At 46.0% G+C, this 24,191-nt stretch overlaps 2 protein-coding genes across 2 annotated transcripts; both read left to right on the forward strand.

Moving 5' to 3' along the window:
* The first annotated feature begins 2,413 nt into the window (after positions 1–2,413).
* Positions 2,414–10,877, forward strand: LOC102267189 (cationic amino acid transporter 3-like). Its single transcript, XM_014482314.2, is given in 12 exon segments — positions 2,414–2,783; positions 3,367–3,525; positions 4,366–4,549; positions 4,751–4,863; positions 5,019–5,241; positions 5,396–5,535; positions 5,629–5,731; positions 5,921–6,120; positions 6,316–6,482; positions 6,756–6,864; positions 7,026–7,126; positions 10,803–10,877. Coding segments are annotated over 12 exon segments (1,944 nt in total).
* Positions 10,878–16,851: 5,974 nt separating this feature from the next.
* LOC102266904 (cationic amino acid transporter 3-like) lies at positions 16,852–22,444 on the forward strand. Its single transcript, XM_070388294.1, is given in 11 exon segments — positions 16,852–17,230; positions 17,811–17,969; positions 19,731–19,902; positions 20,105–20,222; positions 20,372–20,583; positions 20,750–20,889; positions 20,991–21,093; positions 21,275–21,474; positions 21,673–21,843; positions 22,115–22,216; positions 22,383–22,444. Coding segments are annotated over 11 exon segments (1,818 nt in total).
* The last annotated feature ends 1,747 nt before the right edge of the window (positions 22,445–24,191 follow it).

Below are 24,191 nucleotides of genomic sequence, written 5' to 3' on the forward strand. Positions count from 1 at the left end.
CCCAGGGGTAAGGACTGTCTTCTGTGCTCAGGACTCCCTGCTTCGGTTCTTGGAGATGTCTCAGCTCCAGCCCCGCACGGCTTACCCTCAGCCTCCCTCAGGCTCTGCTCCAAGGATCCAGTAAGTCTTGGGTCACCCTCTTCTGTGGGAGACTGGGCGCTGAATTCACATCCTCCCAAAGAGACCTCTGCAACCTCAGAGTGCAGGGGGAGTCAGCCTGGCTCCAGCCTGAGGGTGGAGAGACCCATTTTCTACATGAAAGCAGGAGCTGGGAGTGTGTGTGAAAAAAAGGTGTGTGGGGGAGGAGGGGGGTGATTGGACCAGTGTCCTGACAATATGTGAATATTTTTGACTCATATAATAGCAATGCTATGCTATGCTAAGTCACTTCAGTTGTGTCCGACTCTGTGCGACCCCATAGACGGCAGCCCACCAGGCTCCCCCGTCCCTGGGATTCTCCAGGCAAGAACACTGGAGTGGGTTGCCATTTCCTTCCCCAGTGCATGAAAGTGAAAAGTGAAAGTGAAGTCATTCAGTCGTGTCCGACTCTTAGCGACCCCATGGACTGCAGCCTACCAGGCTCCTCCATCCATGGGATTTTCCAGGCAAGAGTACTGGAGTGGGGTGCCATTGCCTTCTCCAATATAATAGCAATAATTACCCTTATACAGTGAATGTGACACGTGGACCACTGATTTCCATCTTCACTATACTCTCTGCCCTCCGTGTCTGTGGGTTCCTCATCTGAAGATACGGGAGTAACTGCAAGGAACTTGGGCATCTATGGATTTGGGTATTCATGAGGGGTGACAGTTTGATGATTTATATTCAATTACTTTTGGGTTTGCTACACCCAGCTCTGGTGGCTCAGATGGTAAAGAATCTGCTTGCAATGCAGGAGACCTGGCTTTGATCCCTGAGTCTCAAAGATTCCCTAGAGAGAGAAATGGCAACCCACTCCAGTATTCTTGCCTGGAGAATCCCAGGGACAGAGGAGCCTGGCAGGCTATAGTCCATGGGGTCACAAAGAGTCAGACAAGACTGAATGACGAATACACACACACCCAGCAACTCTGTGAAGCCAGTTCTATCATTTACCATTGGTAGCAATTTTAACAATGGTGGTATAATAGAAGTTACATGAAATTTACCATCTTAGCCATTTTTAAATGTTGTTGTTCAGTCACTAAGCTGTGTCTGACTCTTTGAGACCCCATGGACTGTAGCCTGCCAGGCTTCCCTGTGCTGCACTATATCCTGGAGTTTGCTCAAATTCATGTCCATTGAGTTGACAATGCCATCCAACCATCTCATCCTCTGTCACCCCCTTCTCTTCCTGCCCTCCATCTTTCCTAGCATCAGGGTTAACAAATTCAAATTGCTTCATATGGTGGGCCCATAAAAATTCTGAGGCACAATCAGGTAATCGAGGGTTATACACTCCCCTAAGCTGAGGAGAAGGAAGTAGGGATCTGGGGCTTCAAAAGGGAGGAAGACAACTTACAGGAAAATGGGTAGAACAAATGCTTGGGAAAAAATATTTGCGGCTCCAGGCAGGAGAGTCTTTCTGAGATAAAAAGTTATCCCTGGTAATAGGTCCTGGCATAGGTTGCCTAATCTAAATGATTTTGAGCCATAAAGTGAGAGGAAAAAAGATTTTTTTTGAGTCTGCAGCATCTTAATTGTGTTTGCTCAAAACAACCCACAAGCCAAAGTGACACATTTTAGGGTGATGTTTTCTGCTCCCCCAACTTCTCTTCAGCCACCCTTCCAGTAACTTTGAAACATATTAAAAGGTGTATTTATGCTTAAGGGACCAAAGCTCAGAGATGGAGAACTTGCCAAGTGTGTCCTTTTACCACCTGCTCCCCGTCACTCTCCTGGTGGTTCAGATGGTAAAGAATCTGCCGGCAACTCAGGAGACATAAGAGACCCGGGTTCAATCCCTGGGTCAGGAAGATCCCCTGGAGAAGGAAATGGCAACTCACTTTAGTATTCTTGCCTGGAGAATCCCATGGACAGAGGGGCCTGGCCCTGGTGGGCTACAGCCCATGGGGTCGCAAAGAGTTAGACATGACTGAGTGACTCACTATTCACTCACTTCCCCATCACTCCATTGCTTTGTGGAATTGGATTCCCAGGGCCAAGGGCAGATGGACATTCTTTCTTCTAACATTTATTTTGTTGAAGTAAAGTTGACTTATAATGTATTAACTTTGGCTGTACGGCAAAGGGATTCAGTTATATATATGTATTTTGGTGCTTTTTGATATTCTTTTCTATTATGGTTTATCACAGGATATTGAACAGAGTTTCCTGGGTTACACAGTAGGACCTTGTGTAGGATGGACATTCTTGATGGCTCTGTGTCTTGTTTTCTCAGCAGATCATGGTCTCCTCAACTATGTCTAGGATGCTGTGTCAGTATGTTCGCCAGTTTGGTCAGAAGCTGGTCCACAGGCGGCCGCTGGAGCCCATAGAAGAGTCTGAGAGTCCCACGGCTCATCTTAACATCCTAGATCTGGTTGTCTTGGGTGTGGGCAGAAGCCTGGGATCCGGCGTGTATGTCTTGATTGGATTCATTGCCAAGCTAATAGCTGGACCATCAGTTATCATCTGCTTCTTGGTGGACTCCCTGTCTTCTGTGTTGTTCGGGCTCTGCTATGCTGAGCTGGGGGCCCGGATACCACACGTTGATTCTATGTATCTCCATAGCTATGTCATCATGGGACAACTGTGTGCTTTTGTCATTGGCTGGAAACTCATTTTGTCCTTATTTGTTGGTGAGATGATGGGTAGGGGGAAGATGTGGGCTAAAGATCCAGGAACAGGGAGGTGATATTGGGGTCATACTCATTTATAAACCCCTTGCTGTTGACCTTGCAGCAGGAAGCTGGTAATAGTGGCCAAAACCCCTTCAACTTCTTTCTACTCAGCTCTATCCTGTTTTGCTTAAATGATGGACCAAGAACTCAGAAGAAAGGGAACTGTAGAGGGTAGATGAGAGGGGGACATGGCCCACAGGCTCACCCCCTCATCATATTGAAGTCTCTGCTCAGCTGTTGTCTTTGTGGGAATTTCCATTATCTCTAGATTTTACATTTCACCCTCATCTCCCTGCCCTCCTGGTCCCATTTCCCTGTCTTCTTTTCTTATATAGCATTGATCTCTCAGTGTATTAACCAGTTGATGTATTTTGTGAATCATTTGGGTCTGCTTTCCCCTTCCCTCTCTCCCCTCCCCCATGAAGAGAAACTTTGAGATTAGGGTTTTTGCTTAATTAAAAAAAAAAAAAATACATCCCAAGGCACATAGCAGAGGATGTGTGTTTATGTGTGTTACTGAATATTCCTCTTATCACTGCAGGCACTGCTTGTGTGGCCAAGGCCTGGAGCATCGCCTTTGACAGCCTCACTGGGAACCACATCTCTCAGGCGTTAGAAGGAACCTTCTCTCCATATATGCCCTCTGCCCTCGGCACTTTCCCCGACTTTGTCGTGCTGGGCCCGCTGCTGCTGATTACTGGTGAGAAGGGGTCAGTGATAGAAGAGTGAGGTGTGGAGGGGGAAGTGGGGTGGGAAAGGATTGGAGTGGTGGAATGGTGGGGGGCTTAGAACGGGAAGAAGGGTCTGAGATATGAGAGACAGAAAGGGAGGACATAGCCGGTTGTTTTCTACCCTTGGCAGTAGAGATTCTGGGCTGGATCATTCTTTGGTGTGGGGGTGGTCCTGTGCATTGTAAGGTGGGTTTTTTTTTTCCAAGTCATTATAGAGTTTTGAGCAACAACCCTGGCCTTTACCCACTAGATACCCCTGATGCCCATTCCCCCAAACTGAGGTATTGAGAATATCCCCGGACAGAGCCAAATGTCCCTTGGAAGGCAAAATTATGCCTGCTCAGAATCATTTCCTTAGACCAAAAAAGTTCCGTCCTCTCTATTGAGACCAAAGATGTTTTTTCAATGGAGATGAAATTCTCATGGTATAAAATTAACAATTTTAATACTTGCCCACCTTTATTGAGATATATTTGACATAAACAAATGTCTAAATTCAAGGTACACAATATCATGATTTTTTTAGATCCCCCCTGTTGTGAGATGATTGCCACAGTAAGAAATTAACCATCATAAAGGACACACTCAGTGACATCTAGTAAATTCACAGTGTTCTACAACCATCACCTCCACCTAGTTCCAGAGATTTTCATCACCTGAAAAGGAAACCCAGTACTCATTGAGCAATCACTGCCCATCTGCTACCTCGACCCTGGTCCCCAAACCCCCAGACCCTGGTGACCACTAGTCTGCTTTCTGTCTCTATATATTCATTTATTTTGGATGCTTCCTATTCCATCTTATCCAAGGAGTACTGGTTCTTGGAGTTCCTGTGTCAGCCTGGATTATCAAAGTGTTCACAAGCTTGAATATTTTGATTCCAATCTTCATGATCATCTCTGGCTTCATTAAGGGAGACCTGCTCAACTGGCAGCTCACGGAACAGGACTACAAAAACACATCTGGATCAAGTGACATCTACAGGACTGGAGGGTATCCTTGACCTTAGTAACACGTGTGAGGGGTGAGGGTGTGCCGGGTTGACAACATGGTGGGGACTCGAGAGACCTGGGCTGATGGATCCAGGTGATGGCAGTCCTGGAGCCTAGGACTTGTGGTGTTAACAGAGAAGTCCAGTAGAGAAGGCTGAACTCACTTCACCCATGTTCATCCTCGTTCCTTCTCTCACCACAGCTTGGGCCCTCTGGGTTCTGGAGGGTTTGTGCCTTTTGGCTTTGAAGGGATTCTCCATGGAGCAGCTATATTTTTCAGATCATATTTTGGCTTCAGTGTCATTGTCACTAAAGGTAACAAGGTCATTGTATGTTCCATTGGGGGTTTGGACATGGTTTGGGCTCCCCTTGGGCTTAGGGACGGGTAGAAGGTGAGGTGTGTGAGGGAGGGGGTTTTGTGCTTTCACCCCAGTGTGTTTCCTGACCCATTACTTCCACCCATCCTGCAGGGAGAGAAGCTCGAAATCCTCAGTGTTCCGTCCCCTTGAGCATGGTGATCTCCATCTTCATCTGCTTTTTGGCGTACTCGGGTGTCTCGGTGGCACTCACCCTCATGGTGCCCTACTACCAGATTCATCACTACAATCCTTTGCCACAGGCTTTTTTCCATGTTGGGTGGGCTCCTGCCAGATATGTCATGGCTGTTGTCTTCCTATGTGCCCTTTTATACAGGTCAGAGTCATGAGTTTCTCCCCATCTACTGTCAGATGCTCAGGTATCCTGTCTCTTGGGATTGAGAGACAAGAGGGAAGGACACCTCACATGGACTAGAGAGCAGATGGCCGGTCTGTCCTGCTTCTCCACATGTTCCCATTTTCTTATCCAGCCTCCTTAGAGCCATGTTTGTCTTGTCTCAGTTGATCTGTGCGATGGCAGATGATGGGCTCCTTTTCCGGGGACTTGGATGGATCCATGCCGGTACCCACAGCCCCATCATAGCCATCCTGGCTTCTGGAACTCTTGCAGGTGAATAAGCAAAACCCACTCCTTCTCTAATCAGTTCCCCTCATCTGGACTTTTCCAGTGGTTTCTAATTCCCTTCTTCCACCCTCATTCTAGCAATCGTGGCATTACCCTTTGAGCTCTGAGATATTGTGGAATTCATGTTAATTGGGATCATGCTTGCTTACACCCTTGTGGCTTTTTCTGTGCTTGTCCTCAGGTGAGACTCCACTTCACTTTGACTGCGGGTCTTGGACTTATGGGAACTGATAGGGAGGTAGTCCTCTTCGGCTGATATGCTGCCTTCTAAAATCCTGCTCTGCTTAAGGCAGCACAGATGGGGAATAGATTGTGTGATGATGGATCAGTAGGGGCTACTCTTAATATTGCTTTAATACCTCTAATTCAGGTACCAGGCAGATCAGAATTTCAGCAAGAATAAGAAAACAGAGGAAGAAACTGAGATGGGGCCTGTAACTGAAGAAAGTCCTTCAGGATCTATACCTGAAGCAAGAATGTCAAACTTTCTAAAGAGTCTGTGGTTCCCTGGCAGCACCATCCCCACCTGGAAATCTGGCCAGATTGTCTATGGATGTGCCTTCCTGCTTGGTGAGCAGTGGGATTTCTCTTTGGTCATATTCTGAAACTGACAGGAGGTGGTGGGAATGTGTATTTTGGAAGTTGAAAAGCCTTGGAGATACGATGTCCCTTCCTGGGGTGGGCAACTTTGGAGTGGGGTGTGACCCAAGGCACTGATACATTTGTCTTCTGGGTCCAGCCTGTTCTCCTCCTTGACCCTTGCAGTTCTCCTGCTGATAATCCTGAGCCTGGTCCTGGCCCAGTGGCCCATCCAGGTGTTCTCTGGAGACTCCGTGCTCACAACAGTGGCTGTGCTGCTGCTGCTGCTCATCACTGGGGTCATGGTCATCATCTGGAGGCAGCCCCAGGACCCCTCTCCCCTTTACTTCAAGGTAGGTGACCTTATGTGTCCAAAGTGTCCACCTTCAGTTAATGCAATCTGCAGGCTTTGACGTCTAAACATCCTCTCCTGGTCCAGAGAAGAAGAGAAGTTGCTAAAACCAGTGGTCCCTTCCCGGTTCCACACAGAGTGCTTTACATACACAATCTCAGCAGGCACTCAACACACAGCCTGAAGAGGACTTGAGTCTTCTCACCCACATGGGGTAGGGTCTCCCTTTCAGACGTCTGGGCTGTGTCCAGGGATGAACTGACTCTGCCCACAGGTCCCTGCTCTGCCTGTCCTCCCACTGGTGAGCATCTTTGTGAACATTTACCTGATGATGCAGATCACCTCTGGGGCCTGGGTCCAATTTGGCATCTGGAATGCAATTGGTAAGTGACTTTCCAGGATAAAGAGGTGTGACTGAACCCAGTACTCTTCCTACTATCTTGTCCCCAAAAGTTTGTCAGACACCGTACTAGGAGGTCTATTGGGTATTTGTAAGTGATGAGAGCACCTACTTTCCCTTCTCACAGTCTCATTTCCCTACTAGGATTTGTCATATACTTTGGATATGGGATCCGACACAGCCTGGCAGGGAACGATGAGCCACAGCGACCAGCCTCCAATTCTCAGACTTGACAAAAACATCCTGTAACCACAGGACATCGATGCTGTGTGGAATCCCTCTAGGCACTGGAGTTATCTTCTGGTTCAAGGGACACTTTGAGTCTGTGGACTGTTGTTATTGTCTTCTTGACAGAACAGAACCTGGGGACAGGAGTCGACAAAAAGAAGGTGAAGAAAAGAAGGACGTGGGGGACCCAAGTCTCTACTGGAACAAGGGTACTTTATTCATGGCAGCGTGTGCTTATATATTGTTATACAAGGAAGCTTTAGACAGAAAAATAAAGTTGAGTAAAAAACACTGAAACCAGACGCTTAACAACAGTAACTAAGGGAATAACAATAGTCATAGGTCCATAGCAACAGTAACTAGGGGAATAGCAATTGTCACAGGGCCAGAAGACAATCCATGTATTGGAAATAGGAAGATGACTAAGTAGTTTTACAGAAAAGTAAAAAGGTTACTGAAAGGAATCCATGTATGCGTTCCACCTCATGACCTCAGTCCTGAGAACTGTGCAGCTCTGCTCGTTTCTGTTTTCCAGGAACTTATAAGGAACAGAAGGCCCTTGAGAAACAGAAAACAACATATAGGATTCCTTAAAATTAAACGTTCCCTGACAGACTGTGATGGTGTATGCATTTAAAGCTCTATGTTTACTGGCAGTGGAAAAAATCACATTGGTGTTGTATATGTATATTTTTTCAAATAAACTTTTAATAGCATAATATGCATAATGAAAAGTTCAGTCTTCACAAATGTGTAGCAAGATGAACTTTCATAAAGAAAGTACCATGATATAATCAACATCCAGAGGAAGAAACAAAATACTAACCTACAGATAAGAAGATCCTGCTTGTGGCTCTTTGCAGCAAAAACACCAGAGATTGCCTCATGGGAAGGAAACTCAGGTACTGTATATTGTGTCAAGAGTTACACTTGAAATATTAGGACAAACAGATTGGAAGTAAAAGGAAGGGAACAGACACACTGTGTAAGCAGTAACAGAAGAAAGCTAGGGTAGTTATATTACTCTCGGACAATGTAGACTCTTAAAAAAGAGATTAATAACAGATAAAGTAGATCATTCATATCAATAAAATGATCATTAAAAAAAAATCTCTTCCCCCACTTCATTGAGACATAGTGTTACATTGTGTAAATGATTGTTTTTCTTTACTTTTCTATTGTAAACTCAGAGTCACACAGTAGAGTTGATAAAGAAAAATCCTCAATTGAAAAACGAAACTGTCTTGCTAGAAGTGGGGGAAAGGGGTTTAGGTAATGGGTGGTTGATAAATGGTTATAGCTGAGTGAAACTCTAAGATGGGAAGTGAAAGTAAAAAGACAAGATAAAAAGTTGTTGCTGCAGAACAGAATGCTAAAATTTAGAGTATGGACATTCAAAAAGTCGGTAATAACAAAGTACAGGACTGTTTGTTGGAACAATGGAAGTAGAGTGAAGGAGGTCAAGAAACAGTACAAGTTATTAGATTGCCCTGGGTAGCTATACAATGTGATAGGGTAGCCAAAGTCCAGCCTTTGTAACCAAGTACCAAACTGAAGAGTGGAGACAGAGCCAAGGGGGCAAAAGCGGACTAATGCCCTCAAAACCATGTGTCCTGACATGGAAGGGTAGGAGGAGGTTTATAATTGTTCAAAGAGGAGAACATGATGAGCTAATAGACACTCTTCTGATGGGTTGGTGTGAGGTCACTGGGAATCAGCATCATCAACTTTCTGATTCCAGCTGGTCTGGGGTCTATGTGTTCATGGGTAGTGTACAGTTAACTTTTTTCAGCTGGCTGGGGGATTCAATATCTGCAACATAGCCCCAAAATATCGTTGTATATATCTCAAATGGGCAGGGCAGAATCCTGCCCCTACCGCACTGCAAGGCTGTGCTATTGTGGGTTTTTTTTTTTTTTTTCATTTTTTTATTTGGCTGCTTTGGGTCCTAGTTGCAGCACACAGGATCTTCATTCATCATATGGGATCTTTCCTTTCAGTGCATGGAGTGTAGCTGTGGCACTTGGACTCAGTAGTTGTGGCTCTCCCATCCAGTTGCTCCATGGTATATGGTATCTTTGTTCCCCAAAAAGAAAGTGAAAGTGTTAGCCGTTCTGTCATCTCCGACTCTTTGTGACCCCATGGACTGTGTCCATGGAGTTCTCCAGGCAAGAATGCTGAAGCTGGTTCCCTGTCTTCCTCCAGGGGATCTTCCCAACTCAAGGATGGAACCCACATCTCTATGTCTCCTGCATTGGCAGGCATGTTCTTTACCACTAGTGTCACCTGGTAAGCACTTACACGTGCTGCTGCTGCTGCTAAGTCACCTCAGTCATGTCTGACTCTGTGCGACCCCATAGATGGCAGCCCACCAGGCTCCCCCATCCCTGGGATTCTCCAGGCAAGAACACCGGAGTGGGTTGTCATTTCCTTCTCCAATGCATGAAAGTGAAAAGTGACAGTGAAGTTGCTTTGCCGTGTCCGACTCTTAGCAACACCATGGACTGCAGCTACCAGGCTCCTCTGTCCATGGGATTTTCCAGGCAAGAGTACTGGAGTGGGGTGCCATTGCCTTCTCCATTACATGTACTACTGGCCTCTTATTTGGTTGAAAGCACAATCTGCCTGCAATATGGGAGATCTGGGTTTGGTCTCTGGGTCAGGAAGATCCCCTGGAGGAAGACATGGCAACCCACTTCAGTATTCTTGCCTGGAGAATTCCATGGATAGAGGAGCCTGGTGGGCTACTGTCCATGGGATTGCAGAATCAGACATAACTCAGAGCAATTAACACTTCAGTTCAGTTCAGTTGCTCAGTCATGTCTGACTCTTTGCGACCCCATGGACTGCAGCACGCCAGCCCTCCCAGTCCATCACCAACTCCCAGAACTTGCTCAAACTCATGTCCATCGAGTTGATGATGCCATCCAACCATCTCATCCTCTGTCATCCCCTTCTCTTCCCACCTTCAATCTTTCTCAGCATCAGGGTCTTTTTCAGTGAGTCAGTTCTTCTGCTGAATGGGAGAAGATAAATCTGCAAATGATACATTAATATTCAACATATATAAACAGCTCATACAACTCAACATCAAAGAAACAAACAAACAACTCAACTAAAACATGAGCAGAACTAAATGATATTTTTCAAAGAGAAAATGCTGTGGCCAACAGACATGTGACAAGATGTTCAACAGTGCTAATGATCAAGGAAATGCAAATCAAAACCGTGAGAGACCACCTTGCACCTGTCAGAAAGGCTGTCATCAAAAAGGACAGAAATGACAAAGGTTGGCTAGGATTTGGACAAAACGGGACCCATGTACACGGTTGGCAGGGGTGTAAATTGATGCAGCCACTGCACAAAAAAACTGTATGGAGGTGTCTCTTAAAACTAAAAATAGAACTACCATATGATGTAGCAAGTCCATTGCTGGGTATGTGGCAGTGAAAAGGAAAAAGCGGAGTGAGTTTTTCTCTTTCCCTTTCCTGAGAACAAAGAAGAAAAAAGAAAACAGTGAGCAGGCCTAAACATTTCCTTTTTTTTTTTTTTTTTTAACTTTAATTGCTCCTAACTCTGCATGTCTGTAACTGGCTTTGCTTTTCTGCCCCCTGATTCTGGAGGAAGCTGCACTTCACACCTATTACCCTTTGCTTACCCTTATGACACTCCCTTCACCTTGTTACATTTCAGAAAGAAGGCCGCAGACCCACCGAACTGCCCGACTCAATCACTGGGCTACTGACGCCAGCCTATGATGGTTTTTGAAAGAATGCAAGAGGAAGAAGACAAGATCCTACCATCTTGGTTCCTCTTCACTGACTCCTGACTGCGAGCCTTCATCTTCTAAGCCTTTATCTTAGGAGGGGAGGCACAGTCCTTGAGGCCTGAACCTACTTTATTTCCTTCTCTGCCAATTGAGAATTAAAGCCACCTGTATATTACCTCCAAACTCTGTCTCCATATATTTTTTTTCACTGGGCAGAGAAAGCCAATATTTTGGCCAACAACAGCTATGTACACACACACACACACACACACACACATATATGCGTGTATGCATGCATGTGTGTGTGTGTGTGTGCTAAGTCACTTCAGTGGTGTCCAACTCTGTGCCCCATGGACTATAGTTTGCCAGCCTCCTCTGTCCATGGGATTCTCCAGGCAAGAATACTGTAGTGGGTTGCCATGCCCTCCTCCAGGGGATCTTCGCTACCCAAGGACAGAACCCCGTCTCTTACATCCCCTCCCTGGTAGATGGGCAGGCAGGTTCTTCACCACTAGTGCCACCTGGGAAGCATGTGTGTGTGTGTGTGTGTGTGTGTGTGTGTGTACGCTCAGCTCTCCCAGAAAACAGCTCCTAGAAGAAGTGGACCAAGTCACATCCTCTTCCATCCCTTTGTGCAAGGCTGGATGCAGGCACGGTGCTTGTTCCATGCTTGCGTTGTTTGGATTCACATCAGAGATGTTAAGCTGCCTTCTCCTGGTTGGGGCACAGCTGAGCTTGAAGGTCCCCACACTGGGGTGTCTCAGGTCGGGTGCAGACTGTGGGGGGTCGAGTCGTGTAAGAGGACTAGGAGGGAACAGGGTTGAGTGGGATCTCAAGTCTTACAGCTCGTATTTCTCACGGTCCTTGATCAAATGAGTTCAAATGTCCACAGAAATGATCAATGAAAAGTACATAACCGAAATAGGAAAGAGTTTTCTTTGAGCCAAACTGTGGCCCTCAAGGGAGACAGTGTCCCTAGAGCTCTGAGGAACTGCTCTGCTGAAGCGTGGTGTCCAGCGCAGTCTTCTACCTCATCCAAGCAAAGGACATACATCAACATGACAGGGTATATGTCTTCAAGTTTTCAAAAGAGACAGACCTAGTTCATAGCGAGACAAAAGCTTCTTGGTGTCTGGGGAGGGAACCTTATCTTCCAGGGAGTGTTAACACGGATGCTGTGAGAAGGGAGTTACTCATATTTATCTTCAGAACAGACATTCTTTACCTTAGTGGTTAAGCGCTATGAGGGTCTGACAGGCTGTTTTAATTCACACAGAGTTCAGGCTGAACCATGGATAAGCCAAAATGACTTCCCCATACCTCAATATGTGAACATTTTCTCCATCACCAGCAGATAAAAATCTTAAAACCATATGACCCAGCAATTCTACCTCTGAGGATATACCCAGAAGAATTGAAACCACACTCGGGAAGAGACATTTATACATTCGAGTTCACAGCAGCATTATTCACGATAACTAGAACATGAAAGCAACCCAAGTGCCCACTGACCAAGGAAGGGATAAGCCAATGTGGTGTGTGCAAGGAACATGGTATGTACTGTTTATTCAGCATTAGAAAGGAAGGGAATTGTGGACATTCTTCTAAGTGAAATGAGCCTGACAGGAAAGGACAAATACTCTACGACTCCATGGAAATGAAGCGCCTGGTGTAGTCAGATGCATAGAGACAGAAAGTAGAAGGGTGATTGCAAGGAACTGAGGGAGAAAACGGGAATTTTTGCTTAATGGGTACAGAGTTTAAGTTTTGCCAGATGAAAACAAAGTCCTGGAGTTTGGTTGCACAAAAGGTGAATGCAGTTAATATGATTGGCTCAGACACTTAAAGATGGTTAAAATGGTCAATGTTATGTTATGGGTGTTTTACTACAATAAAATAAACCTCTCAGAACCTCCCCTGAGGGTAACCACAGAAGAGTCAGGGCTGATAGCAACACGGCAGATGCTCTCTGCCCGCCCCGCTCCATCTCCACCCCAACAACCCAGGGGTGAGGACTGTCTTCTGCGCTCAGGACTCCCCACTTCAGTTCTTGGAGATGTCTCAGCTCCAGCCCTGCACAGCTTAACCTCAGCCTCCCTGACTGACCCAGTGCTCCAGGATCTGCTCCAAGGGTCCATTAAGTCTCGGGTCACCCTCTTCTGTAGGAGACTGGGTGCTGAGTTCACATCCTTCCAAAGAGACCCCTGCAATCCCAGAATGTAGGGGGTGGTCAGCCCGGCCCCTGACTGACCCTTTTTCCAATGAAAGCAGGAGCAGGGAGTGTGTGTGGAAAAAAGGTGTGTGTAGGGGATGGGAGGTAATTGGACCTGTGTCCTGACGATCTAAGCCTATTTTTTTGACTTATGTACAAACCATATTAATAATTACCCTTATACACTGAATGGACATGTGGACCCCTGGTTTCAGTCTTCTATATACCGTCTGCCCTCCGTGTCTGTGGGTGCCTCATCTGAAGATGCAGGGGCAACTGTAAGGAACTTGAGCTTCTGTGGAGTTGGGTATTCGTGAGGGGCAACTGTATGGTGATTTATAGTATATTACTTTTGGGTTTGCTACACCCATTAACTCTGTGAAGCTGACTATATTATTCAGCATTAGTGGCAATTTTTAAAATGGTGACAAAATACACATAACAGAGAATTTACCATTTTGACCATTTTAAAGTGTACAGTTCAGTAATGTTAGGTGTTATGTACATTGTAAGAGTTCTGATCTCCAGAACTCTTTTCATCTTGTAAAACTGAAATTGTGTCTCCATTTTATAATAACTCCTATTTCTCCCCAGCCCCTCTGCTGAACCACCATTCTACTTTCTTTTTTTAAATTTGTTTACATGGCTGCTCCGGGTCTTAGTTGTGTCATGCTGGATCTTTCGTTGCGACACAAGGACTCTGTAGTTGTGTCTCGAGGGCTCCAGAGCACACGGGCTTCAGTAGTTGTGGTCTGCAGTCAGCTGCCCCACAGCATTTGGGGTCTTAGTTCCCAGACCGGGAATTGACCAGTCTCCCCTGCATTGCAAGGCCATCTTAACCACTGGACCACCAGGCAAGTTCCCACCGTTCTACTTTCCGTCTCTATGATTTTGACTGTTCTCAGTACTTCATAGAACTGGAATCATACAATATTTGTATTATGTCACTTAGCATAATGTTTTCAAGTTTCCTCCATGTTGTAGCGTGTATCAGAAATGTCGGTGTTTTCAAGGCTGAATAGTATTTCAATGCATGTATAGACCTCATCACGTTTATCCATTTCTTTGAGGATGGACATCTGAGTTGCTTCCAACTTTCAGCTATTGTGATTAATGCTGCTATGAATATAGGTGCACAAGTGTCTCTTTGAGATCCTGTTTTCAGTTCTTTTGGGTGTACAGCCAGCAGTGGAATTGCTGGATCATGTGGTAATTTCACTTTTAGTTTTTTTTAGAGAACCTTACATTCCTCCTACTCACGGTGCACAGGGGTTGGTCAGCAGCATTTAAGCAAGAAGAAAACACAGGTCCAGAGAAATGTATGACTTGTTCAAAGGCACAGTAGTGTTCGAGGAGCCAAGATTCTAATCAGAATGTCCTGGCTCTTTGAATGCTTGCTCTGAATCAAAATGCTAAACTTGGACTTCAGAGTATCAGGGGTGGAAGCCCCCTGATGGTGACTTGTGGTCACTGGGTCAGCCTAGCCCTGCAGAGCAGTGAGGTGAGGGGACATTTCACACCCCAGAGCAGCAGGAAACAGAGTCCTTTCATTTCTGATTCAGAGTAAAGGTTACTTCCTCGTCCCTCCAGGCAGTTAGTTGGGAGGCCACTCTGCTGTGATGCTTTGACTGAGCTGAGCTTGAGTCTGTTCCTCCCTACAAATTCCATCTCCTTCTGCCCCAAAGCAGAGTCCCTATTCCATGTCACTCTGCAGGCAACGAAACAGGAAGCTACCAGGTTTTAAGATCTTTGTCATGGAAACAGGTAGAGTCTGTGATTTCTGATCACCAAGGCCCTTAGTCACTTCATCCCTATCTAGGACAGAAGGAAATAATGATCATAAGGACAGTTTTCCCAGTGGTATAGAGAAAAGCAGGACAAAGATGGTATATAGCACGTGCAATAGCAGCTAGCTAATAAATAGCAGAGCTGGATTTGAAATGGCAGAACTGGTTGATTTTGCTTAAAACCAAGAAATCATCATTCTTATCCACTCAGATCATGCCCATTAAGCAGATGCTGTGAACCAGGCACTGTGTTGGAAGGTTTTGCTTCTGCAGGGACAGAAATTTCCTTTTCTAAGCTCTTTGGCTGGTTTAATAATTAAACTGACATAAGACAGGCAAACAGGCACTTCCCTGGTGGTCCAGTGGCTAAGAGTCCGTGCCCACATTGCAGGGAGCCTGGGTTCGATCCCTGGTTGGGGAAGTAGACCCCGTATGCTGCAACTGAGTTCACCTGCCTCAACGAAAGATCTTGCATGCTGCAACTAAGATCCAGTGCAGACAAAAAAAAAAAAAACACAGATTAGGAGATTCAATTTGCTTCATTGGGGAGCCCCATAGAAATTCTGAGACTCAAGACATTCAAACAACTGAGGCTCATATCCTCCCCTGAGCTAAGGAGAAAGGAGTAGGAATCTGGGGCTTCAAATGGGAGGAAGAGAACCCACAGGAAGATGGGAGGAGAAAATGCTTGGAAGACCCTTGTGAGTCCCTTGGATGGCAGGGAGATCAAACCAGTTAATCCTAAAAGAAATTCACCCTGAATATTCATCAGAAGGACTGATGCTGAAGCTGAAGCTCAATACTTTGGCCTCCTGATGCAAAGAACTGACTCATTGGAAAAGACTCTGATGCTGGGAAAGATTAAGGGCAGGAGGACAAGGGGATGACAGAGGATGAGATGGTTGGATGGCAGCTTTGACTCAGTGAATGTGAATTTGAGCAAACTCCGCGAGATCGTGAAAGACAGAAGAGCCTGGTGTGCTGCAGTTCATGGGGTAACAAAGAGTCGGACATGACTGAGTGACTGAATGACAACAACAAAAAAGCCCAAGTGTTTGGTATACAAATGTTTGCCACTCCAGGCAGATAATCCTTTTAGAAATAAAAAGTTGTCTTTGGTGATAGCTCTCTTCCTGCTGTAGGTCCCTTGTGAAAGTCGCTAAGTCGTGTCCGACTCTTTGCGACCCCATGGACTATACAGTCCATGGAATTCTCCAGGCCGGAATACTGGAGTTGGTAGCCTTTCCCTTCTCCAGGGGATCTTCCCAACCCAGGGATCAAACCCAGGTCTCTTACATTGCAGGCGGACTCTTCACCAGCTGATTACCTTATTTTGAGCAGTTAAGGGAGACACAAGGAGCTTCTCCTGAGTCTGCTGGGTCTTCACTGCCTTCGGCTCAAAACAGTCAACCAGTCAAAGGGGCACATTTGAGAAGATGTATTCTGCTCCCCTGGAGAAGGCAATGGCACCCCACTCCAGTACTCTTGCCTGGAAAATCCCATGGATGGAGGAGCCTGGTAGGCTGCAGTCCATGGGGTCGCTAAGAATCGGACACGACTGAGCGACTTCATTTTCACCTTTCACTTTCATGCATTGGAGAAGGAAATGGCAACCCACTCCAGTGTCCTTGCCTGGAGAATCCCAGTGATGGGGGAGCCTGGTGGGCTGCCTTCTATGGGGTCGCAGAGTCGGACACGACTGAAGTGACTTAGCAGCAGCAGCATTCTGCTCCCCGTCACTTCTCTTTAAACGATCTTTCTAGCAATTTTGAAACACATTAAGAGGCTTCTTTATGTTTGAAGAATTCAAAGCTCAGAGATGGAGAACTTGCCCATGGTTAAAGGATGTGTCCTTTAACCAGCTGCCCCTCATCACTCCAGTACTTCATGAACTTTAACTCCTAGGGTCTAGGACGGATAAGCAATCCAGATGACTGCGTCTTGTTTTCTCAGCAGATTGTAGCCTCCTCAACTATGTCTAAGACGCTGTGTCAGTATGTTCGCTGGTTTGATCAGAAGCTGGCCCACAGGCGAGGGGCAGACACCATAAAGGAGTCTGATGGTCTCAAGATTCATCTGAGTGCCACAGAACTGGTGTTCTTGGGTGTGGGCAGATACCTGGGAGGTGGCCTGTACATCACGGTTGGTGCAGTGGCCAAGTACGTAGCTGGACCAGCGATTGTCATCTGCTTCTTGGTGGCCGGCCTGTCTTCTCTGCTGTCGAGGCTCTGCTATGTGGAGTTTGACGCCCGGGTACCACGGTCCTCTTCTGCGTATGTCTGCAGCTATGTCACGATGGGGCAGCTCTGGGCCTTCATCGTTGGCTGGAACATCATACTGTTATTTTTAATTGGTGAGGTGATGGGACCAGGGGACAGGTGTGGGGGAAAGGTGTGGGGGCTAAGGTCAGGAAACTGGGAGATGCGATTGCGGTCTTATTCATGGGCTCTTTGTTACCTGACTTGTTAGGGGAAGTGGGTAACAGTGGCTGGAAAACCCCACAACTTCATTCTATTCAGCTCTCCCCTGCTTTCCTTAAATAATTGGACTAAGAAAGAGGAGGAAAGGAAACGGCATGGGTGGGAGGGAGGCGTGTCCCACAGGCTCATCACCTCATTATATTGGAGTCTTTGCTCAGCTGTTGCCTTTGAGTGATTTGTTTTTGGGGGGTTGCCACTTGATTTAAAATTTCATCCCTCCCTTTTTGGCCCTCCTGGTCCAACTTCCCTGTTTTCTTCCTTTGTGAAACACTGATCTCCTCCTAATATATTAAATAGTGGACCTATTTTGTGAATCATCCCAGTCTGCTCTCGATACCCCATGAAAAAAATCTTTGATATTAGTTTTGTCTATTTTTTCCTTCAAAATACGTCCCATGGCACATACTAGGTGTTCAATTTTGTCTATGAATGTTCATTCTTCTGCTGCTGCAGCCACTGCGTGTACAGCCAGCGTCTGGAGGTACGCCTTTGACAGCCTCATTGGGGACCTCATCTCTCAGGCATTGGAGGGAACTTTCCCTCTGCATGTGCCCTACTTGCTGGCCATATATGCGGACTTTTTGGCACTGGGCCTGGTGCTGCTGCTTGCGGGTGAGTCAGGGGTCAGATATAAGACGGGATGAGGGGACTCCCCTGGTGGTCCAGTGGTTAAGAATCCACCTTGCAATGTGGGGACACAGGTTTGATCCCTGGTCAGGGAACTAGGATCCCATGTGCCACAGAACAACTAGGCCCAAGTCCTTAACCTGCACAGTACAACTGGAGAATGTGTGTGTGTGTGTGTGTGTGTGTGTGTAGTTGCTCAGTCATGTCCGACCTTTTGGGCTATAGCCCAATAGGCTCCTTTGTCCGTGGGATTCTCCAGTCAGGAACGCTGGAGTGGGTTGCCATATCCTTCTCCAGGGGATCTTCCTGACCCAGGAAGTGAACCCATGTCTCCTGTGTTTCCTGCATTGCAGGTGGATTCCTTATCCACTGATTCTCAAACTTTGCTGTTTGGGTCACAACTAAAGATCCCACAGATAAGACCCAACTCAGCCAATTACTAATTAAATAAAATATTTTTTTTAAAAAGATGTACTGAATAGGGCATGGAGAGGAGCTGAGGTTGGGAAAAACTTGGGGGTGGGGACTAGGACTGGAAGGACTGTCTGTGTTATGAGAGATGGGAAAGCAAGATCTGGAGGATCGTTTCCCACTCTTGGCCCTCTTGACAATTTGAGCCAGTTCATTCCTTGGTAGGGCGGGCTGTTCTGTGATTTCAGGATGTTTTAAAAAATCATTGTTGGATGCTGAGTAGCGTCCCCCACCTTTGCTTAGTAGATAGCAGTGAAACCCACTCCCCAAATTCTGACAATTGGAATGTCTCCAGACCATGCCAAATGTTTGGGGAATAAAATTTAATCCCAGGTGAAAATCATTTACTTAGACTGACATATTTTAGTCTTGGTACTGAGACCAAAGATTTTTTTTTTTTAATTTCAGAGGAAATTCACAAAGCATAAATTTATTGTTTTGCTATTTCCCCCAGCTTTACTGAGATATAACTGACATACAGCACAGCAAGTTTGAGGTGTGCAATGTGACTTTGTTTTTGGCTGTACTAGATCTTTGTAGCTGCTCACAGGTTTTCTCTAGCTACAGAGCGTATGGGTTACTATTTGCTGTGATACTCAGGCTTCTTTTTGCGGGGCTTCTAATGTTGCAGAGCATGGGCTCTAGAGCTCTGGGTCAGTAGTTACAGCACATGGGCTTAGTTTTCTTTGGCATGTGGAATGTCCCTGGACCAGGGATGGAACCCTTGTCCCCTGCATTGGCCAGCAGACTCCCAACCACTGGGCCACCAGGGAAATCCCACAGTGGTGACCTGATAGGCCTGCCTATGTGAGATGATCACCACAATAAGAAATGAACTGTTAGGACCTGCCTGGTGGTCCAGTGGCCAAGACTCCTCCTCCCAGTGCAGGGGACCAAGGTTCCACCCCTGGTCAGGGAACTACGATCCCACTGATGCCACTAAGAGTTCACACGCCACACCTAAAGATTCTGTTATGCCGCAGCAAAGACTCAGCACAGCCAAATATAAATAAAATGAAAATTTTTTTAAATTATAAGAAAAGAAATTAACTATCTTATGGGTACAATTCAGGGGCGCTAATACATTCACAATGTTGTCCAGCCATCATCTGCTTTTAGTTTCAAACATGTTCATCTCCCCCCAAAAGACACCCTGTATCCACTGAGCAGTCACGGTCCATCCACCCCACCCCCACAACCCCCAGCTGCCGAGGCTGCTCTCTGTCTCTGTGGACTTCGTTACTGTGCACGTTTCATATTTCATCTCTCCTACAGTACTACTCGCTCTGGGAGTTCCTGAGTCAGCCTGGGTTTACAGAGTGTTCACGGGCATCAACATTTTGGTTCTCAGCTTCACCATCGTCTCTGGCTTCATTAAGGGAGACCCGCACAACTGGAAACTCACGAATCAGGGCTACACACTGGCCACAGCTGTATTCTTGTATAGGTTAGGAGGGTACCCTTGGTCATATTAATGTCTGTGTGTGTGTAGGGGAGTCAGAGCTGAGAATTTTGTGGGGACTAAAGAGACCCAGGCTGGTGGATCCAGATGGCGGGTTTCCAGAGTTTGTGGTATTGAGGGAAGAGTCCAGAAGTGATGGCTGAACCCACCTCACCCAAATTCTTTCTTGCTCCTTCTCCCACCACAGCTTGGGCCCTCCAGGTGCTGGAGGGTTTGTGCCTTTTGACTTTGAGGGGGTCGTCCGAGGAGCAGCTATGTGTTTCTATGCATTTGTCGGTTTTGCTGACATTACCACTAGAGGTAAGGTGGTAACCGTGTGTCCCATCAGGGTTTGGACAGAGATTGAGCTGCCCTTGGGCACAGAGGCTGGGAGAAGGTTAGCCTGCTTTAGGCAGTTCTGTGCTTTTACCCCATGGTGTTTTTGTGACCTGCTGCTTCTACCCCTTTTGCAGAGAGAGGAGACCTAAAGCCTCAGCGCTCCATCTCCCTCTTCTCACTCCTCATGTGCTTTTTGGCATATTTTGCTGTCTCAGCGGCACTCACCCTCACGGTGCCCTACCACCAGATTCATCACTATAACCCCTTGCCTGAGGCTTTTCTCCACGTTGGCTGGGGCCCTGCCAGATATGTCGTGGCTGTTGGCGTCCTCTGTGCTCTTATGTCCAGGTCAGTGTCACAGGTTTCTCCCCGTCTACTGTCAGATGCTCATGCACCCCAGCCCGTGGGACTGAGAGATGAGAGGGTAAGACATCTTGCTCCAGACTAGGGAGCGCATGCCCTGGTCTCCCCTGCTTCTCCACGTCCTCACACGTGTCTCCACTTTCTCTCCCAGCCTCCTAGGTGACATGTTCCCCATGTCTCGGTTAATTCGTGCAATGGCAGAGGATGGGCTCCTTTTCCGGGCACTTGTCCGGGTCTGTGGTCACACAAAAATCCCCATCATGGCCATCATGTCTTCTGGAAACCTTGCAGGTGAATAAACAAAACTCACTCCTTCCTTGGTCCATTTCCCTTAAGTGCAGTTCCAGTGGTTTCTTAATCCCACCCCTGGCATTTTTGCTCCCCCATTCTAGGGATCATGGCATTACTTTTTGAGTTCAGCGACATTTCAAACCTCATGGCAGTTGCGTCCCTGCTCGCTTACTCCATGGTGTCCTTCTCAGTCCTTGCTCTCAGGTGAGACCCCATTACACCTTGATCGGGGGGCTTGGGGTCATGGGGATGATGGGGAGGTCATCCTGGTCTGTGTCTTCATGCTGCCTTCTGATTGTTCAAGAGAAGAAAGAAGTGGAATAGACATTCTGATGTTGTGTGAATAGTGGCTGCTGTTAATATTGCCTTTAAACCTCTAATTCAGGTACCAGCCAGATCAGAGTTTAAGTAAGAATAAGAAAACGGAAGAAGAAACTGAGATGGAGTGTGTACTTGAAGGAAGTCCTTTGGAATCTGAACCTGACGCAGGAACCTCAAACATTCTAAGGAGCCTGTGGTTCCCTACCAGCATCACCCTCACCCAGAAATCTGTCCAGATTGTCTCTGGATGTGCCTTCCTGCTTGGTGAGCAGTGGGGTTTCCCTTTATTTGTATTCTGAAATTGACTGGATGGAGTGAGAGTGTGTATTTTGTCAATTGAGTAGTCTTGGAGATATGATGGCCCTTCCTGATGTTGGTGGTTTCAGGGAGGGGTGTGACCTGAGGTCCTGACATCTTTGTCTTCTGGGTCCAGCCTGTTCTCCTTCTCCTTGACCCTTGCAGTTCTTCTGCTGACCATCCTGGGCCTGATCCTGGCTCAGTGGCCCAGACATGTGTTCTCTGGAGACCCCGTGCTCACAACAGTGGCTGTGCTGCTGCTGCTCATCACTGGGATCACGGTCATCATCTGGAGGCAGCCCCAGAGCCCAAGTCCTCTTACGTTCAGGATAAGGTGACCTTATCTGGCCAAAGTATCCACCTTGAGTGAATGAAGTCTGTGTGCTTTGAGGTCTAAACATCCTTTGCTGGACCAAGAAAAAAGGGGAGTTGCTGAAACCAATGGACTCTTCCTGATCCACACTCAGTGCTTACAAACCAGGCTCAATAGGCATGGAACACAAAGCCTGAATTGGACTGAACTTGTCTCGCCCACATGGGGAAAGGTCTCCCTTTCAGGTGTCCGGGCTGTGTTCAGGGATGAACTGACTCTGCCTGCAGGTCCCTGCTCTGCCTGTCCTCCCACTGGTGAGCATCTTTCTGAACGTTTATCTGATGATGCAGATGAGTACTTGGACCTGGACCCTATTTGGTGTCTGGAATGCCATTGGTGAGTGACTGTCTAGGGTGAAGAGGCTTCTTGGGTGACTGAACCCAATCCTTTTCTAAGTACTTCTTCCCTAAACTGTGCCATACGCCATAATAGGAGGCTTACTGGGTATTCATAAGTGAGGAGAGCCTCTGTTTTTCTTCTTATTGTCTCATCTCTCTACTAGGATTTGCCATATACTTTGGATATGGGATCCAACACAGCTTGTAGGAGAACAATGAGCCATAGACACCAGCCTCCACCTCCCAGACTCTGGACTAAAACACCCCTAGTGATGAAGTATCTTAGCCAAAGGAAATAGATGCTGTGTGGACCCCTCCATACACTGGAGGTATCTGCTGATTCAAGGCGCGATTTGAGCCTCTATGGACTGTGAAGGTGGAAAGTATTTAGTATAAATATTTAGTATTTATTGCCAATGGACACAATGACTTTGCTATTGTATAATTTTTAAGTAAATGTTTTAAAGCTTAATATGCATACAGAAAATTGCATGCTTCATAAGTGTGTAGTAAGATGAATCTTTACAAAGAAAGTACTATGATGTAACTAACAAATAGAGGAAGAAATAAAATATGAGCCTGCACATAAGAAGCACCTTGTTGTACTTATTTCCAATAAGAACTAGAGATTGCCCCATGGGAAAGAAACTCAGGTAACTATGTATTATGTCAAGAGTTATACTTTACGGGCTTTCCTAATGGTCCAGTGGTCAAGACTCTGGGCTCCCAATGCAGGGGGCATGGGTTTGAGCCCTGATTAGGGAACTAAGATTCCACAGGCCACAACTGAGACCCAGCACAGCCAAATAAAGAAACAAATAAGATTTTTTAAAAGAGTTACACATAAATATTAGCCCATGAATAGGCTAGAAGTAAAAGAAAGGGAATAGATATTTTGTGCAAATATTAACAATAGAAACTAGGGTAGCTATATTGCTATCAGAAAAATTAGATTTTGATCAAAAGAATAGCAATAGATAAAGTTGATCATTTCTTGGAGAAGGCAATGGCAACCCACTCCTGTATTCTTGCCTGGAGAATCCCATGGACAGAGGAGCCTGGCGGGCCCCATGGGGTCGCAAAGAGTCAGACACGACTTAGCAACAAGCATGCACACACATCCTTTAGGCCCAATGTGTGCAGTTTGGTTCACCTCATTAAAGATGCTTGATGTCGTCATTGGTTAATTTCCTTTTATTTTCCCACAGACTTTTTCATAGATGCTATTTTTCAAAATCTGTATGGCTTTTTTTTTTTCCTGCTTGTTTTGTTCTGCTGTGAATTGCTTTGCTTTAGTGAACTTATGCTAGTATACTTAGTTCACAGACGTTCAAGCCATTGTGAATTTTCCTCATCTCCATAAATAGTTCATCTGTGCTTCTCCCTAATGGCGTTTTATTTTTACCCCCATAAGCAACTAAGGTAGAAAAATAAAATGTTTACCATGGAAAAAAAATAAAGTTGATCATTTCATAATGATAAAGAGAAGTGATCATTTTGATATTTTCTCCAAGCTTTGTTGAGACAAAGTGTAACATAGTGTAAATGGTTGGTTTTCTTTACTTTTCTATCCCAGAGTCCTCGAGTCACACAGTAGTGCTCATGAAGAAAACCTCTTAATAGGAAAAGAAAACTTCCTGCATTGTTAGAAGTGGGGGGAAGGGGTCATATGTAATTGTTGGTTGATAAATGGTTCCAGTAAGGTTGAACTAAAACCTCGAAAGACAGGACAGAAAGTTGCTGCTGCAGAACAGAATGTTTGAAACTGAGATTACAGACATGCAAGAAGTTGGTAATAATGGGGCAGAGGATTGTTTGTGGGAACAACTGAAGTGGAGTAAAGGAGATATGGAGGAGATATGGAGGTCAAGAAACCAAGTACAAGTTATTAGATGAATTTAAACAAAGATGGAGGAGAATGAATAGAATTAGGAAAGTCACTACCTTGCAAGTTCTATTGAAATTACTGACTT

The sequence above is a fragment of the Bos mutus genome, chromosome 18, assembly GCF_027580195.1.
Source record: "Bos mutus isolate GX-2022 chromosome 18, NWIPB_WYAK_1.1, whole genome shotgun sequence".
In the NCBI taxonomy this organism is placed as follows: domain Eukaryota; kingdom Metazoa; phylum Chordata; class Mammalia; order Artiodactyla; family Bovidae; genus Bos; species Bos mutus.